Source organism: Scophthalmus maximus, chromosome 9 (assembly GCF_022379125.1).
Source record: "Scophthalmus maximus strain ysfricsl-2021 chromosome 9, ASM2237912v1, whole genome shotgun sequence".
NCBI classification, from domain to species: Eukaryota; Metazoa; Chordata; class Actinopteri; order Pleuronectiformes; family Scophthalmidae; genus Scophthalmus; species Scophthalmus maximus.
The window spans coordinates 11512395-11530717 of NC_061523.1; the positions used below are offsets into that span (position 1 = coordinate 11512395).

An 18323-nucleotide genomic window follows, 5' to 3' on the forward strand; every position below is an offset into this window, starting at 1 on the left:
GACTAACGCACCATAAAACAGCTGTAAATGGAAAATGCTACATTCAGTTACCTTGAACACTGCAATAACAAAGCTCACTTCAAACCAGCTCAGACTCCAACATAACGTATCCCTCAGGAAACACTAACCATCTGAAATATTTACTCTTACAGATTTACATTATATTAAACATTAAACACCTTACGAAAATCGCACACCATAATGAGCAAATGACACAATCAAATCAAATCAATGTTCACAAATGGTTAATGCTTGAAATGTAAACACTTGCATTGAGTGGACCGAATGATTTCACCGTATACTGGGTCCTAGAGGTTCATTAAAAATCATTTAAAGTCAAAAGATTTAATACTTCTCGTGAGTTTTGCGGCTTCAGTCCATCTTTTCTCACACTCTCATCCCTGATTTGAAAATGTCTCATGATAAATCTGGCATGTCATTGTACAGTCTCTCTCAGATGTGAAACTGGCCTACAATTTAACTTTTGCGCTGTAAAATACAGTGGCTGTAAGTGCGGCACAGAAAGGCCTCCAGCTTTATACGCCAGCTGAAGCGGATGGCAGCCGTTTGGATGAAAGCAATCTGGTTTTCAGGTGGACACAACAGTGTTTTCACCAACTGTCCAAACACACCCGACGGACATTATCATCTGAATACTGACTGATGCAGCGAAGGTACAGAACAAAAGTTACAACATCAAACACCAGGGCCTGTGATAGTGATGGAACTGCATGTGATGTACTGAGGTGTATACACTGTATTTCTCACTTTAAGAGCGAAACATAATGAAAGCAGGAGGTCAAACTCCCCAGGATAAGGCCAAAGTAATTCTGCATGATTTCCCACAGGATTTCAAATGATACAGAGAGCAGTTTAAACAGAAAACTCTGTCTTATGGATCCTTCTGTATACCATACGTGTCTCGTAGAATACTACAGTGAGACTATTTTCTCAATATTTTCCAATATTGATATCCATATCTTACATAAATGCCAAATGTACATAACAAGTTAACTTCAACACCTTAAAAACAATCAAACGTGAAACAATAATGTGCCACTTTGTGCGGTAATGATGAAACTTCAGGATCCTGCACTAAGGTACAGAAGTCTGTGCAAGGCGTGAATGAGATGTTGAATTTTAGTGGGATCAAATACTGCATAAATTCCTGATTAACTTCTGGAGATCGTGGATTATGGAAACCAGAGCCAGTGTGTTTTACTGAAATCATCATCAATAAAGTTTCCTGTCACCGCCGTTCGTCTCTCCTGAACGTAGCCTCGGTGTGACTACATATACTGAAAAAAAGTGACTCGTTTTGGAGAATCCGTGGTAAAATGCCACGATGCTCATATGAGGAGCAGTTTGTTCATGCATGTTTGACAAGCAGAATAGGTAGTATGATTAACACTGATTATTAAAACATCAAATAGCACCGTGTTAGTCCCAGATGGTCGCCACCATTGTAGCGTCACATTTTATCGGGTGGATCCCTGGAGAATTGTTTTCAGATTCATGATTAGATGTCAAGGCTTGTTGAATGTCACTCATTTGGCAAAACGACGTGAGTTAAAGTGAGTTAGAGTGAACTTATTTCTTTGAAGTCATCAAACTGTCAATAGACAGAGATTGCAATCATTGACACGAGGTTTAAAAAAACAAAACAAGTACATATTTGGCAAATGCAGGAACACTAATAAGTGTTAAGATCTGTTTACGATCAACTGTAATGCAGGTACGAAATAAACTGCCTGCCAACCTTAGGTAGGAGAGTATGAAAATGATTTGGTGGCAACATACGATCAACAAGTGACCAATTAAAAAAAAAAAAAGAATTGCACAAAAAAAAAAAACTCCATTTAAAACAATCTCATAAATCTGTCGTGATAACACATTATACTTCTCATCTAGTCCCGTCGGAGAAAATATCCTCTAGTAGTTACAATTGAAATCACACTGACAAAAGCAAACATCTCGTTACAGAGAGACCGACTGAGAGAGGGAGTCCTCGGATATCCATCAGGCTGGTGGAAATGAGGAGACACAAACTTAACTTTGGCACACTGAATGAGGAGGGCTGGCAGAGAGGTGAGGACCGAGCCTGCAGCTGTGCTATGGCAGTGTTTGGTTGAGCGCGCTGCACACTCATAGACCTTTGTTGAAGTAGACCCGCTCCACTCCCGGGTGGTTGGCCCGGATCTTCTCCTGCAGCTCGGGCTCCAGGCGGCTGACTGACATGGAGCTGGACCAGGGGGTGGGATGGGGGTTAGTGCAGGGGTTAATGGGTCAAACACAAGACACTGTCGACGTATTATGCGACAGTTCATTGCAGGGGAGAATCATGCGCACTCTGCATATTATTCAACTAGAAAAAGGACAAGTGGCAACTTTAGTCTCAGTGTCCGGTTTAAAACGTCTCACTCACCTCTTCTGAGGGAACAACGCACAGCAGAGTGGAGTGGCGAACACCAGGCTGAAAAAAGAAACGAAAGAGTCCTCAGAGTCGTCATCTACTGCTCTCAAAAGACACCAAATGAGCAAGAGTGAGGGTCAGACAATTGTGTGGTTAAAAACAAGACGCTTGTTTTATGGGATGAGCTATTTTTCCCCGTTTTCTACCAAAGCCGAAATAATGATCTATTATTCCAGAGAGACAATTAGCAGATTCACCCATAGTGACGAGCATTGTTAATTCGAGCCCCGTGACAAAGTTTGATTTAATCAGTCAATCAAAATGTGTATATGAAGTCTTTAGTTACAGTCCTGTTGTCGGCACACAGTGTCGGCAGGACGTGCTGCTCACATCACTGTCACTCGAGGAGAGCACAACTGAAGGAATGTTACACGTGAATTTAATTTGTGGTTCACAGGAGGCAACGTGGAGCCGCGACACATCAGTACTGGCCCTGTTCAGACCTGGCATCAACATGCGCCTGGGACGATCCGATCACAAGCAGACACACTGAGATCTGATGGCTCAGACCACATTCAGAGGAGGCCTGGACTGGTATGAGGGCACACGTGGAAGAATAAATGTTTCACTCTTCAGAGGATGAAGGACAGAATCTGTGGTATGTTTGTTTTAATTAGTGAAAGTCCGCTAAAGGTTGTAAAGTCCACCAGCAGTTCGCTGCGAAGGCGACTGAATTGCTGATGCACAGATTAGACCTCTGAACTCAGTGATACAGGATGAGAGAGCTGATATCAGCCAGGAAACATTCCTCCAGACTAGAGATACCCCCCCATAACCTGAACAGGAACATTTTCTGATATAAATCTCAGGATTACCACGGTTTTATATCAGTGTTGTAAAAATGAGGTTGAAATTCCAAAGGAATTTGACACAGCGGCTTATCAGGCGGAGCATCTCTGACGACTCACCAGAATCCCACCAGGCCGACTTGAATAGGTGCACTCATCCATGGGAACTTCTGAAAAGACCAGGCAGAAAAACCAATGAGGGGCACAAAGGCAGCTGTGAATTCCTGTACTATAGAGTGTCTCCCCGATGTGTGATTACTAAGGGACGCCAAGTGGCCGAGACAGTGTGGAACATCAGGTTCCCACCATTTTGCTTAAAAATCCTCTGTATTGAAAATGATTGGTGATGAAGTTGAGTGTATTGATGAAGCAAACACATTCCTCTGAAGTTTGTATCTTAAAGGACGCGGCTGATTCAGAAACATGCCTACCTTCAGAAAGGCCTTCTTCTCCAAATGGTTCATTAAAAATGGAGGAATAGCTGAGAAGACACAGAATATTACCAAACATTGTTGATGCATTTTCCAATTTCAATTTTACAGACAAATAGGGAAGTCGGTGGTTTTAAACTAGTATTCCGGATGGACCGAATGAGCTGACGGTGCAAAGATATTCATACCCATTCCTGGAGAGGCCATGAGGATTCTGGAGACCACAACCTGAGAGATCGCCTGCTGTGCAGCTTTCGTCGATTCTCCTAACCTGTTGTCATTCTCATCCGTTATGGGAATGCCGTGCTGGAGTTCTCTGAAGATGAGGAGGAAAGCAAACTAAACTAGAGGAATCCAACAAGACTCTTAATTACGCCCCCCCCAAAAAAGAATCTGCTGTACTTTGCTGAGTGCATGTCCTGACGTACCTTTGTCTCATCAGCGGGATGTTGATACAGTTGGCAGCAGCCACAGCAGCGAATGGCACAAACCGTCCAAACAGGGGTGAAACATGCTACAGCGGGAGAGAGGGGGTATAAAAACAGGGGGTAAGGAATGGACACAACACAACCCATTTCACCTTATGGACCAGTACAAGTCTGAGGTTACTGCAGGTTGTATGTTTCAGATGTTTCATGTGAAGGAATTTCTAGCAGAAATCAGGATGTACAGCACAAAGTCGGTGTGAAAGCGTGTATGACAACATGCTGAGTACAGAGTATGACCCTGTACATAATATGGCTTTTCTGTGACAAAGAGGCTATTTGTGCGTGGCTAAACTTCACGTCAGCACACCCATGCGGCTGAGGTCAATGCATTAAAATGAAACGTGGAATGGGGTTAGATGAACCGATACCTTTGTTAGTGCATTTAGTCCTAGAGCGGTGACAACTGCCCCTGTGGTGGCAGACACATAAGCTGTGCCAAGCTGACTGTAAACAAAAGAGTCACCAGGTCACATCACACAACAACTGTCCACACAGAGACGAAAGGGTTAACATGAGCCAGTGTCAGCGCCAACGTGTTGCTCCCGTACCTGACTGTGATTGGAGCGTCGCCACTCCTGTTGGTGTAATTGACTATTGCGTTGAAAGACTGATTGATCCACTGCCAGAGCAACACGGCCGGAGTCGTCCTGCAAGATTTTCAAACGGTGGTGTCATAAACAAGGACGGTGTGTCGAAAGGCGCAGGGGAAGAAAATGTTTACGTTACAACTGAATTTTCCAGCCCACCCTAACTGACCGTTACAAAAGTTTTTGACTACTTAACAAAAATACCAGTTATATGTCCTTTCTGTGATTCAGGTAATAACATTTCAAATTTGTTGGACTGATGTCAGCCAAGAAACAATTATTCATAGATTGAATTTAGATTCAATGCCGAGGATTTCAAATCATCTTCTGTGAAAAGGGGCCTATTAAAAATGGTAATAGTAGGAATAGTAGTGGCACCCTGCAGAGTTGTAAAGAGTTTACAGTCTAATGACATGCTACATAGGCAAGTTCTCACTTGTAAAATGTCATCATGCATCCAGTGATCGTCATGTTCATGGGAACCTGTGCGGACATGCGGCCAATCAGGATCATCTTCTCCCCAGTATCGGGGTGGAATGCCGAGTCAAAAACATATTTGGCTCTCCACAGTTCATCCTCTGTCAGCCCTGGGGAGACTACTCCTTGCCTGAGAGATGGTAGAGAAGCACATGTCATCTAATAACAGCTTTGAATGACTATTGTTTATTGGTCAATTGTGTTTGACTTTGGGGCTGTCGCCTGGGTTACCTGTAGTCAGTGATGATTTTGTGTGCGTGTTCTAGTTGTTCATTGGAGAGGAGGATGTTCCTGGGGTCTGTGACGGTGAAGAAATGTTTAGCCCGACCCACGAATGTGCCCTGATCCCACCGGGGCTCCTTGATGTTTATGGAGGTGGATAGCTCTGCTGCCATATTTATCTGGGGAAAGGAAAAGGTTACAAGAATCCTATCAGGTTTTTGTCAGCGAACATGGTACAGTATGTGTGGATGATGCTTGAAGATTCAACGATTTTCCGGTAACCTTCTTCTAAACTAAATCAATTTAAAGCAGGAATGACAGTCTGAGATAGACATGCTGGAAAATCAACAACAGAAGATTAGTTATCAAGAAAAACCTGTGTTTCAGAACTGTATTGTGTTAAGTGGACATTTACTCGTGTTCTTCTTCGAATCCAAGGCCCTGCTCCAGCCCAGTGTTCAGCCCTGCAGACCCCGTTTCATGTTGCAGATCAGTCATTGAATGAAGACTGGCAGCGGGGGGAGAAAGGCTCGTTTCTGGCCTGCCATGCTGCTAATTCAGCATAATGTTGCTATAGTGATGGCTGACCTGACACAAGGGTTGTGAAGCGCTAAATTGCAAGGCGCTATAATGGGCACACACCAACCCCCCAAACTGTGGCTGAAAAACAGGTCCTGGAAAGTGACAAAGCCCCTTTGCATGTATGTGGCGGACGAGGAGGCACTGTGTGAGTTGAGTACAGTAGGTTATGCAACATTTGGCTTTATCATTTCATCAACCAAGATTTATTCAGAACTCTATGCATTTATGAATCCACAACCTGGAACTTGCTGGTCTGCAATGATCGAACGGTGCACAATCAAAAACATCAGCTGTGTGGATGTGCCTGCAACATGCTTCTTCCTCCCAGTGTGTGTGTGTGTGTGTGTGTGTGTGTGTGTGTGTGTGTGTGTCTGTGTCTGTGTGTGTCACCGTAACCCAGTCTGATCTGGTTTTTAACCATTTGTTCCGATGCTCTGGTGGAAGAGACCAGGCAGACGCTGAAAAGCACCACGACGCGTCTGTGCAAGTATCTGCAGCTGCATGATGAAACTCCATCTGGAATTGCACCAAAGATGGCTGCTGGATGGACAACAACACAGAGAAGTGTCCTGTTTGCTGGCGACTGTGTGTGTGTGTGTGTGTGTGTGTGTGTGTGTGTCAGGAGGCGTGCTGTCCCTTTAAATTGAATTAAACTTCATGGGGTTCTCACGAGACGCCAACAACACATCCCCCCTCTCTGCTCTGAGCTGATCCAATGAAACACTCAATCACTGCACGAGCTGCTCCGCACCGGGGGCTGCGGGGGGGCCCCCCACCCACCCCCCGGGCCCCCCGGTCACATTCATGTTATTAACGTCGTGGTTAAATCACCGCTGCAGGTGATATGAGAGCGTTGAACTTTGGACCGACACACGGCCTCTGATCCAGGCCAATCCAAGGTCGACGTGCTCGGCTACACGTTAACCTGAGATTCCCAACAAACTGCTCATAATCAAATGAAATACAGAAATGCGTTGAGCAGCGTCCAATCACGGAGGGTTTCAATCTTCATGTCTTGTTCATCCCGACATGTCTGGTGGGGAAGCTGCTCTCTCTCTCTCTGTGCCTGCACAGTAAACATGATCTGTGACTGGAGACGGTGAATTGCTCAATCCGACGAAGACCAGTCAAATCTGGACTGTGGACTTCCCCTGCATATGGGGGAAGCGATCAACCATTTACCGAACAATGAAAGAAAAAAAATAAATACAAGTATGATCACATTGAAACGGCCAATTACGCACAGCCTGGTCTGTGTCCAGCTGCGCGCCCCAGACTCAACGAGTATCAGCCTGCCACATCCACACATCCAGAGGAGCCAACACGTCTGACACACACGTGCACGCTGGACTGTTGTTGTTTTCTTCTTCTTTCTTTTTTACGTCGGTGGATTATTAAAAAAGAAAAGAAATCTAATGAGGTTACTTACTGCACTGTGCTCCGCAAGAGGTGTCCCTCAAAGGCTGCAGCCAGTTAATTTTACATGCAGCAACGTCAGCACATCACACGGAGGCACATCCGCCCGTGACGGGAAGCTCCCCGACAAAGTAAAAGTCTCCGAGCGGCTCTTCACTGCTGCAGAACGCCGCAGTGGTCGTTACACGTGCCCGCAGGACAAAAAGAAGGGTTTTGAAAATGCATTATGTAATTTTCTGCTCTTCTATAAACAGTCGAATCGTGGAATAACACGCGAGGCGACGGATGGAGTTTCATCTCGCTTCGCCCTTCAAATGAGGCTTTTATTTTCCAGAGCGCCGCACTTCCGTCCATGCGCTGACATCGTCGTCGCCTTGATCCATAAGGGCAGTTAATCATTATTAACTGGTAAAACTTTGCATTTCCACACACACACACACAAGACTCTGTGTACAACAGTCGGACATTGTTCTAAATACATTAAGTGACATTGATGTCCGGTGAAAAGGAGTAAGTATTCCTTCAAAAAAAATAATTAAAACATCCTATGATATAGATGAAATTTAAAATAAATTAACACATTAGAAAATAATTAAACAAAATATTACAAAAATGTATATCAGTCAATGCTGGCTTAGTGACATAATGAAAACCAGTAGCGGTGTCCCTTTCATGATTCAAAATCATAATGTACCAAATACTGGCAATAAATCGAAAAACGTAAATAAATAAAAAATAATAATACCATACCGTACCATTTCCCACACATTCACTAATCCTACACATCAGGACGATTCTCTTATCTGAGCTGATCATCAGCTGTCTTTGGTTGTCTGATTCCATCTAGTGGTGACTGCTGAGAGCTGTTGGGGGGAAAAGCCACAAACTAAAAGAAATAAATGACAATCAACTTCAGTCTTTATTTTGTATAGCTGTGGCTGCAAAACATAGTGTATATTTATATATATATTTTACAACTGATGCCATTTGTACCAATATTGCCTACTTATATGAATTACATGAACTCGCATAGGAGACAGCAGAGCAGAAAGAGAGCTACTTACACTGAAACGGTATAAAAAAACAACACAGTCTGTCAGTACCATGTGATAAAAATCAAATACAAAAGTGCAAAGAGAACATAACAATTTCTGATATCAACCCTATCATCTCACTTCACAAAATAAACTGTTGCGCTTCAGTTACAAAAAAGAAAAAGTGTTGAGATTATATTTATTGCAACCTTTGATTTGAGGCCATGCCAAGTGAAAGATGCAGCGTATACACCGTGTATGGCAACACACTCCGGTCGTCATTAACACCCTAACACAAAGATCACTTACATCTAGTCTCAGCTCTCAGCAGCAGTTCGGTCACTTTTTCCTGACAAGCCAGCAGGTATTGTTACGGAAATGTTCAGAGTAGCAGTCATTTTCGAGCAATAAAAACATCATGCACAGAGAGGGAAAAGTTGAAAGGACAAAGGTCTTAAGTTAATGTGATAGTTTGAATTTCATTACGATTATGGCACAGGTCTTTTTTTTTCTGGTCCATGAGATGACGGAAGCTTCTGTTATCAAGCTTTAGTGACGCCTGCTGCCATCCTCACCAGTGATCTCTACAGGAAGTAGTCTGGGGTGCGCCGCGTCACATGGGGTTCTCCTCTGCGCGGTGCAGGGTCGAACTGTAGGCTGGGGAAAAAAAGGAGCGCAGAACTCTTTAACTAGCTTTTTGCTATTTTTTTGTGAATAATAATTACATATAAAGTCCATATAAACAAATAAAACATTATATAAATATGAGAAAGGCCTTTTACTTACAAGGAGTATTTCAACGTGTCATCAAGTTCCATGATTGCCGCCTGGTTTCCACAGCGATAACAATAGTTTGGTGCGCTGAAGATTGTCACAACGTTTCGATCGTGGCACCAATTATAACCCTAGATTAAGAGATGATTCGCATGTTACCTACTTTAAATTCACACCTTCCAATGTCTCAGCAGAGTCTTTGAGGAAAAATCTGAATTTTGGGAAGCAGACAAACCAAATTACCTCCATCACAAGCTGGTGGGCTCTTGAGACCAAAGTAAGTCCGTTGGCGTGGTTGAAAGTCTCGGAAATGTCCTGCCCGAAGGTGTAACCAGCACCACGGGGTGAGATGCCCCAACCACCACGGTCATCCGGGTCTGACCACAACAAGTCACACATGGGACCCTGGAACAGGAGGGAACAAGCGCTGTTCAGTATATTAAACATACAGACAATTGTAAGAAAACTGGGAAAAATGTTTGATCAACAATTCAATAGATAGCCACCAGAACATGTTTACATATGAAAAGCTAGAAGTTGTGATTCTCTTTTGCTATAATTATAAAAATTTGGGGTGTCCATGGCAAGGGACCTTAGTTGGACTTGGTGGATGAACTGACTACTCACATAGACTTACTGTTTCAACTCAGATTCGTTTTTAAATAGAGTGAATTTGTAAGAGCATCCTTGCTGCAACACTCACCTATATATAAATGTTTTCAAATATCCAGAAATCATGACAGCAGATTGCATGAGAGGGACCTCTATTGTGAAATGACGTGTGAAGTTTACATGGACTGAATTTACCTCATGAGGGACCTCCTGCAGGCGATCCAGCGCTCTGATGTGTTCCAGTGTGTCTATCGAAGGGGACAATCCTCCATGGAGGCAGAAAATCTTAAGACGAGAAAGGTTAAATGTAAACGCATGAAGGGCAGAGTCTCTGTGTCATGCGCTATACGGGGCACAGCACAGGTGCCACACGTGGGTACGACGACCTCACCTGGTTATCGACAAGTGCAGTGAGGGGCAGATAGTCAAACAGATCTGTGAAGTACTTCCAAACATTGGCATTTCCATATTTCCTCAAGCATTCGTCGTAAAAGCCGTACACTTGTGTGATCTGTCTGCTCTCGTGGTTCCCTCTGAGAATTGTGATTCTCTCACGAAACCTTACCTTCAACATAAAATGCGCGTGTAAACAAGAGGCAACAATACGAGTCACTCAACTTCACAATGTATTCGTTTGTTTGTTTTACCTTCAGAGAAACCAGGAGTGAGACTGTCTCCACTGAATAGTAGCCTCTGTCAACGTAGTCTCCCATGAAGAGGTAGTTGGTGTCCGGAGACTTCCCTCCGATCTTGAACAGCTCCATCAGGTCGTGAAACTGACCGTGGACATCTCCGCACACCGTCACCGGACATCTCACCTCCTGCACGTTGGACTCCTTGGTCAGGATCTCCTTGGCCTTCGAAAGAAAGGAAGAGAACACAGGATGGTGATGATGCCGGTTTACAGTAAACACACAAATGTGTGGTGGTGCAGTGTAGGGGCCGTGCATGTGTGCATTTTGAACCCAACGACGAATAGTCATCGAAAGGACACAGCAGGATGATACGGTAATATCACAGTGTGCTGTGGCGGTGCCAGTGCACTCCTGCGGTGAAGAGGTACCCAGAGTGGGCGTAGCTAGGGGAAAAGATTCGCAGTCATCCCCCTCCATCTTCTCGCTCCCTGTTGAAAAGCACTGCACACCGCTGCAGTCAAATGGTGCTCTCCGGCGCGAGGCCACATGCATCAGCTGACTGTGGGACCGGCAGCAGCTAACGCTACTGACGCTGCAGACGGCCACTGGCTCTCAGACCTCGTACCTTTTCGCACAGGACTTTGACCTGGTTCTCCGAGAGCTGCTTGCACTCGTTCAGCTGTTCGATCCATCCGTCCAACTCCTTGGTGAATGACTTGTCGTCCATGCCTGGTTTGCCGTCAGCCAGCGAGCCCGGGCAGCGCTACGATACCTCGGGGAGGGAGGGAGGGGGGGGGGGGGCGGAGAAAAAACCCTCTCGTTATGTTGTTACGTTTCGGATCGTCCGGTTACGTCCGAGCAGGCTCCCCGGACACTCGCAGCTGCGCGTGCTCGCGCGCGCGCAAGAGAGAGAGTGTGTTCCGCGAAAGCGACTGCGTCAGCTGCCCCGCTGCGTCCGCGGCTTCCGTGGAGGCGACCACAGCTGCCCGTGTTCACACTGCACAGAGACCAGGCACTCTGATATTGCGTTAAAAAAGAGTTTTCATTCTGATCTTTTTTCTGTCTGAGTGTTATTTTAAAAAGTGAGATCGCCGGTTCAGCTGCGCCCCCTGTTGGAGGAGACAGGGACAAACTGTACCGCTGCCAAACATTTGAATAAAGCTTTATTAGCTGAGGTAGTGGCTAAGTAATATTTCAACGTTACTGATGAGATCATTGATAATACACACACTAATGTCAATTAGATTTTATTCACAGGACTACAGTGTTTCCTACTTGCCCCAAATAAGATGAGGGGAATTAGTATGTTGAAATGACTGTCTGATACATTTATTTATATTTATCCATAATTTCTTGCAATGCCCAATGGATTTGAGTTCAAAACAACTCAGATGTTGAAAATCACTTACTGACGTTTCCGAATACCATCAATATGAAAGAAAAGTACTCATTTATGGTATTTAGTTTATTAGTTATTGGTTGATTTCTGTATTTCTGTGCAAATATTTTGAGCAGAAAGGACAACTCTGATGTTTCTATATAAATACGACTAAAAGATAAACCCATTAGCTGTAACAACTAATCCAATTCTCTTTTTGTCAAATTCAGTGAGCGTCCCCCACAGTCTGTTGGCTGTCTCTTCTGTGTATGTGTGCTGAAAAAGAATCTGGTGTTCATACACAGCCGGGGCTCTGTAAATGGGAAACAAACAAAGAAACGATACAAACAAAAATGGTCATTTAAGGCTTTAAGTGAGTAAAATAAAGGTTGATTTTGTCATTGTCAGATTGATACGTGTCAACCAGTAGCATATATTTGCGTTTAAGAAATGTTGCTCATTCAGTCAAGTACTTTACTTGTACTTTATATCAAAACTATAAACAACGAGTGGGCCGTATGCTTTTTAGGGTATATATTATATATAAATAAGTATAGTCTACATTTTAAGGACATGTTGGACCGGTGCCGTGCGGGACAAACTACATCCCCCACATCTACAGGGCTTCCTGTCAAATGCGCATGCGCAGTCCTTTGCTCCACTCTGGACAGCTGTAGGAGAAAATGGCAGCACACATGCTAGGACAGCAGGTACGACATTCAATGATTTTGGTGATTATAATTATTGTGCAGTGCTTGTAATTGACTATTTATCGTTTAATAACACGTCTTAAACGTTATGGTCCCTCTGAAGACCGGGAGTTTACGCTAAATGTCCAACAAACGTATGCTAGCCATTGCACTTGAATGACTGCTAACGCGTTAGCATGCCCGCTAGCTGTCTTTGACGTGAACGGTACAATACGAGCCAGAGGTGCATCAGTCCAGCTTCGGCTGTCGTTGTGTTTGTGTAACGTGATGTTGCATCCCCAGGTCCGTCAGTTCAGCACGTCTGTGATCAGGCCGGTGTCGAAGCTGATCAGGGTAAATACAAGCCGCACGACTTCAGACTGTGTCAGAGTTGCTCGGTAGCCTCAGTTTAGTTCATCTGTGTGTCCCATGTCCTCCCAGCCTCCCATCCAGGTGTACGGAGTGGAGGGCCGCTACGCCACCGCGCTGTACTCCGCTGCCAGCAAGCAGAAGAAACTGGACCAAGTGGAGCAGGAGCTGCTCAAAGTGTCTGTAAGTCCAACTTAAGATCGATGACTGATGGAAAAACTGATTATAACGTGGCGTGGGTACTTTGGTGATGCATTTTAAAAATTCAACATGAAGTGTCATAAGATGTCTCATGTACTTAACATTTTAATAATCGAGTATTTGGATAATGGTCTGATTAGCATCAAGTGTTGCTTTAACCCAAGCTGCTTTTTCTCTGGTACACAAACTCACCTTGTGCTGTGTCATCTTTTTTATTTATTTTTTCTCCAGACCATGATCAAGGACCCCACGATCGCTGGTATTGTAATGAATCCCCATGTGAAGCGCAGCATCAAGCAGAAGACTTTCAGTGACGCTCTCGTAAAGGCGAAACTTTCACCCATCACCATCAACCTCATCAGTGAGTGGTCAATGACATGGCAATGTCTTAATCATTCTAACCAAAAAAAAAAGAGGTTCTGTTTGTTTATAGTGTGTTGAAATGGAATAATTGATGGAGTGGATGCTGATTCAGGTGGACGGAAACCGTGGATGTCTTAAGCAGAAGTATTTATATTCTCCAATATTGAGGAGACTTCTGGTTCGCTACACAGATCAACAGGTTCACAGTGTTTGGCGTCCAAAGATAGTCTTCCTATCTCCGGTCTCTGTAGTGAATTTAGCTTTGAGTAATGTCGTCATCTCCCCGCGACTATGACACCTCGAGATACTTCAGCTGCTCTCTGATTGTTTCGACTTGCCATAGATAAGATGACCTTGCTTGGTGCCTGAGAATGCAGAGATTTTCAGGGAGGATAGACAGAAATTGCTCAACGTGTGAACATACTCTTCACACAAAAGTTATATAAGTTATTATGATTCAGTTAGGTCAACATAGATTACAGGGATTTGAATTAATAGTGTTTCTTGGCATTTTCCACTTACATTATTAAACATGGCGAGGAATAAAATCACAATAGTCAACAAGCCACATGATACAACACAAAGATTTGCTTTTTGTTGTACAAAAGTATCATCAATGATGCACTTAAAAATGTAAAAAAAAAAAAAAAAAAATGATGTAAAGTATTTGATTCCGTAACCTCAAACACTAAACTTATTGTGTAAGGTTTTTTTTAACGTGGAAAACTGTGATTGAATAAAAGCATAAAAATGTTGTAGAACAAAATGTATTGTTAACTGGCTGGTTGTCAACACTACGATGCATTTTCCACAGCAACCCCACTCCACAAACCATGTTCCGTCATATCATGTTGATATTGATCATGGTGTAATTGAACTTTGGAGAGAAACGTGTTTTACAGGGCCATTCAAATGGAAATCAGCCAACATTTATTTTGAACCAATGTATTTAAATATGAGAGCTGTCGACTGTATAATGCTTCAACTTACACCTACCAGTTGGTAAAGCAGGAAAAACATGACGGTGGTGAATCTATCTCATGCATCCTGCTTTTTTGTGTTTGTGCAGATGTTTTGGCTGACAATGGTCGTCTCCCTATAACTGGTGATGTCATCGGTGCTTTTGGCCAGATGATGAGTGCTCATCGTGGAGAGGTCCTCTGCACAGTCACCACTGCTCAGGTATGAAATGGGTGGAAATGTCAATGCCACAAACAACTCATATAAACAGCCCCTACTTTGTATCAGTCACTGAAATGTTATTATTTGCATTATTGTTTACTGTTGATATGTTTTACAGTAATGCAATGAATATTCATCCATTTCAGCCTTTGGATGCAGCTAGTCTTGCTGATCTGAAAGTCGCTCTCAAGGGATTTCTCCAGAAGGGTGAAACTATCAAGCTGGAAACAAAGGTACTGTGTAAATCCATCATTAACATAGACATCACCATTTTTGCACTTGTTATGTAACCCCAATTATAAGAACATGTGAAACAAATCTGTTGGACTCCCAAGATAGTGAATCAACGTTGTCATTTTTCATCAATTGCTCTCACCTCACTGCAGGCTGATTCCTCCATCCTGGGTGGCATGGTCGTCTGTATCGGAGACAAGTATGTGGACATGTCCACTAAAACAAAGATTCAGAAGCTGACCAAGATCATCAGGGAAACTTGAGTCCCGTGGACTTCATTTTGCAGAAGATGAGACGACCATCGTGGGGAAACGCTTATAAATGTATATTGCTCACCTGTTCCAACACTGCAGTTGCTTGATTTCTCTATAAATCCAGTGTCTGTGCTTAACTTCATATGGATGTTAATAAAAACTACAAAAAATGGAGAATGGTCTTTTTTTTGGTCATTGAATGCTGGTTTTATGACAGTTTCTCATATTCAAATTTCTCATATATGACAATAGAATAGAATAGACAATGAACCAGGTGTGTGTGTATATATATTCTGTTACCTTGTCACTACATACTCACCTTTTGCTAATGAGCCTTTGTTTAAAAAGGTCTTAATTCGGCAGAAACACATTGGGCGACTCGGATCTGCTCGTTTCCAGGAAATCCCTGCTGCGCATGCGTGGTCCGCGCATCCTGTTTCATTAAATATTTTTTCCAGACGAAAATGGCTGCCTCTCTCATCTAAGGCTCTGCTCAAAGGATTAAATAACCGTAAACCCGGCAGCAGAAACCGCTCCCCCGCCTCGACGCGACACTCATGGACACCGGGGCGTAGTCTGCGCTGCGCCATCACGAAGATGTTGTGGTTGTCAGAGAAGGAAAATGTGTACGATTCGAGATTAACCCTTTCCGGCCCAACATCCACCAACAAATGAGGTACGAACAATTCATTTTATGGCTTTCTGAAATAGTTTTGCATTTCCGCGAGGACACATTCACATTTGATTTCGTGCAAGTCTTCTTTTTTTTTTCTTCTGTGCACACCATCATTGTAGTGTACGTCGCTTTGTCTTGACGTTGCTTGTGTTTTGTGTTGCAACGGTGAAAGGCCTGTTTTTCTTCACCAAAAGTAGGATCATACAAAATGTTCCTTTGGTTTTTGTGTTCATACAGGTGTAAACGGTGGCCTTTCTACCTAATGATGTTTATTTCTCTACTCTCCCAACAGAAGAATGATGCATCAAGTGAGCAGCAGCAACAGTGACTATTGTATGAGTGGACTGGCAGAGGACTGTCATCCAGCCAGTCACTTTGACTTATGTAGCACCCAGTCCAACAAATTCTACCCCTCTGCGACGAACCCGAGTTTGCAGCTGTCTCTCGCCGGCCTGGCCCCTTTGCCGCAGGGCATGCACAAAGCCATGGCGTGCCAAATGCAAGAAGCCCAGAATGACTTCCAGACTCAGACAGTGAGAATCAGGGGCAACGAGGCTGCAGGGCCCGATGGCTCTAAAAAGAAGAAAGGCATCGTGAAGTCGGGGCGGAGAGGGCGACCATCGGGCACCACAAAGTCAGCTGGTTACCGTACAAGTACCGGACGGCCACTCGGAACAACTAGAGCGGCTGGGTTCAAAACCAGCCCAGGGAGGCCCCTTGGTACCACCAAAGCAGCAGGATACAAGGTCAGCCCCGGGAGGCCCCCCGGCAGCATCAAGAGTCTAGCCAGGCTCAAGAAGCTGGAGTTCGGCTGTGACGGCGGCAAGAAACTTGACTTTAGCAACTGCAGCGTTCCCAAGAAACTGGACTTCACTGCCTGTGATGTTCCACCTTTTCCGTACACCATGATGGAGAAAAGAGACCTCTGTGAGCCCAGTAGCAAAGTGGACGAGACCAGAGAATAGTTCTGCAGCTTGCTTGGGGGAAAAAACACAAAACATTTGCGTGCGTCCAAAAAGAGGACGCTGAGGAAGCGTTTCACTCAATTCTTTTAGGAAGTAACTGTGTCATTTAGAAACGGCTCTGGCTGAGTTTTCACTGTTCAGTGTTTGGCATTTTATTGACCTTCTCATAATAAATGATGGAAGCAGATGTATGTTATTGCAGTTTGGCAGAGATGCATGCATATGAATAAACCACACCAATAGGTATAAGCAAAAACATGTATTTATCAGTTTGTGGTTCAAACCTCACTGTAGAGTGGATCTTTTTCCCCCTCAAGCATTTTGTTCCTTTGAGTTGTGACACGTTCTCTTATTCTGCTTTAACATTTCTATGTCCAGGATCTTGTGACATTTTCTACATTTATAGAAAAAATGGCATTTTTCTTCAGACAGCCTATGAAACTCGCTTTTTTCCTGAGCATAAACATCGTAGATGTGTAATTGTCGTCTCTGTGTCTTGTCAAGTTGAATATAAATTTTATTTTTTTGATATTATCCTGCATTATACCTTGAAATGGGAACACATTTTTTTTAAAAATTAGCTTGAACTGGTAAAAGTCAACGCATCATATCCTTTTGAACGCAGTATTTGTTATTCCTGCACTTTGTGAATATATAGTTTTGATTATATATTACATTGCTTGTTTTTGTCCCCAAACTCACTCGATGAGCACTTCCAGTTTTACGTGTTGTGACGCTGTTCATAAGGGGAACATAATTGCTTCATGAAACAGAAGAAAAAAACCGCTTTGTGGAATATGTAATAGATGCTGATGTGTTGTATGTGCAACCAAAAATAAAAAAAAATTGCAATTTTCTTTCCGCATAAGTTCTCTTCGGTCAAAGCATGTAATTCTCACTGTAGACACAAGAGGGCTCGTGTTCCAAGACAATAGAAGTCACCTTGTAATAATACATTTATTTACCCTCTATTAAAGTATATTGGAGCAAATACTTGACAGAAATGTGCTCCCACCGTGTGATGTGAGAGCTGATCGATAAGACACACGTCGGTTCGACATGAACGCCGTGCAGCTGTGGATGGATAAGTCACCAGTCCAATCTGTCCGCTCCCCATCCTGGACCGTTCCCCCTGAAAGGTTGTGGAAACGAACCGACAGATCTGAGCCAACAATCCCGACAGTGCGCCAAAGAATTCAATGTGCACAGAGGCGAGGTCCTCTGCTGTAAAGTCGGCGCGTAACAGGATGGGGCTTTGTGTGATGTTCAAGGACTGGCCCCATTGTGCACTCGCCATGATGGACATTTGTCAGTCTGGTTGTGCAACGCGCGCACCGAGCAGCCCGCCGGGTGTCGTGTGAGGGCCAGCTGTGACACGCACACTGGTGTTTTTAATCGCAATCTCCCCAAAAAACCCCAATAACCCAACAACCCGGGACACTGCGGCCGCTTCCAGCCACACTGATTCCTCCCCTGTCGTTTTTCCTGAGCGC

The 18323-nt window shown here is 43.9% G+C and overlaps 4 protein-coding genes across 5 annotated transcripts; 2 read left to right on the forward strand and 2 right to left on the reverse strand.

Moving 5' to 3' along the window:
* Positions 1-2001: 2001 nt before the first annotated feature.
* sfxn1 (sideroflexin 1) lies at positions 2002-7584 on the reverse strand. Of its 2 annotated transcripts, none has more exons than XM_035649636.2 (11): positions 7478-7584; positions 5476-5645; positions 5204-5374; positions 4729-4827; positions 4549-4624; positions 4121-4206; positions 3881-4008; positions 3693-3742; positions 3382-3431; positions 2426-2473; positions 2002-2242 (listed from the first exon to the last, which is right to left on the reverse strand). In XM_035649636.2, the coding sequence occupies exons 2-11, from the start codon at positions 5637-5639 to the stop codon at positions 2146-2148; spliced, it is 969 nt and encodes a 322-aa protein (XP_035505529.1). In that variant the 5' UTR covers positions 5640-5645; positions 7478-7584; the 3' UTR covers positions 2002-2145. The 2 variants fall into 2 exon arrangements, with proteins under 2 accessions (XP_035505529.1, XP_035505530.1); XM_035649637.2 differs by lacking the exon at positions 7478-7584 and adding an exon at positions 7293-7434.
* A 780-nt stretch (positions 7585-8364) lies between these two features.
* Positions 8365-11561, reverse strand: LOC118319860 (serine/threonine-protein phosphatase 2A catalytic subunit alpha isoform-like). Its single transcript, XM_035650557.2, has 7 exons — positions 11145-11561; positions 10532-10741; positions 10276-10449; positions 10080-10169; positions 9516-9677; positions 9285-9403; positions 8365-9155 (listed from the first exon to the last, which is right to left on the reverse strand). Exons 1-7 carry the CDS (start codon positions 11244-11246, stop codon positions 9083-9085), a joined length of 930 nt encoding a protein of 309 aa, XP_035506450.1. The 5' UTR covers positions 11247-11561; the 3' UTR covers positions 8365-9082.
* A 945-nt stretch (positions 11562-12506) lies between these two features.
* Positions 12507-15363, forward strand: atp5po (ATP synthase peripheral stalk subunit OSCP). The gene is made up of 7 exons (XM_035649600.2): positions 12507-12607; positions 12890-12940; positions 13028-13138; positions 13388-13517; positions 14589-14701; positions 14848-14934; positions 15088-15363. Exons 1-7 carry the CDS (start codon positions 12581-12583, stop codon positions 15196-15198), a joined length of 630 nt encoding a protein of 209 aa, XP_035505493.2. The 5' UTR covers positions 12507-12580; the 3' UTR covers positions 15199-15363.
* A 251-nt stretch (positions 15364-15614) lies between these two features.
* si:ch1073-44g3.1 (uncharacterized protein LOC797133 homolog) lies at positions 15615-17687 on the forward strand. The gene is made up of 2 exons (XM_035649599.2): positions 15615-15865; positions 16158-17687. The coding sequence occupies exons 1-2, from the start codon at positions 15861-15863 to the stop codon at positions 16828-16830; spliced, it is 678 nt and encodes a 225-aa protein (XP_035505492.1). The 5' UTR covers positions 15615-15860; the 3' UTR covers positions 16831-17687.
* Positions 17688-18323: the final 636 nt, after the last annotated feature.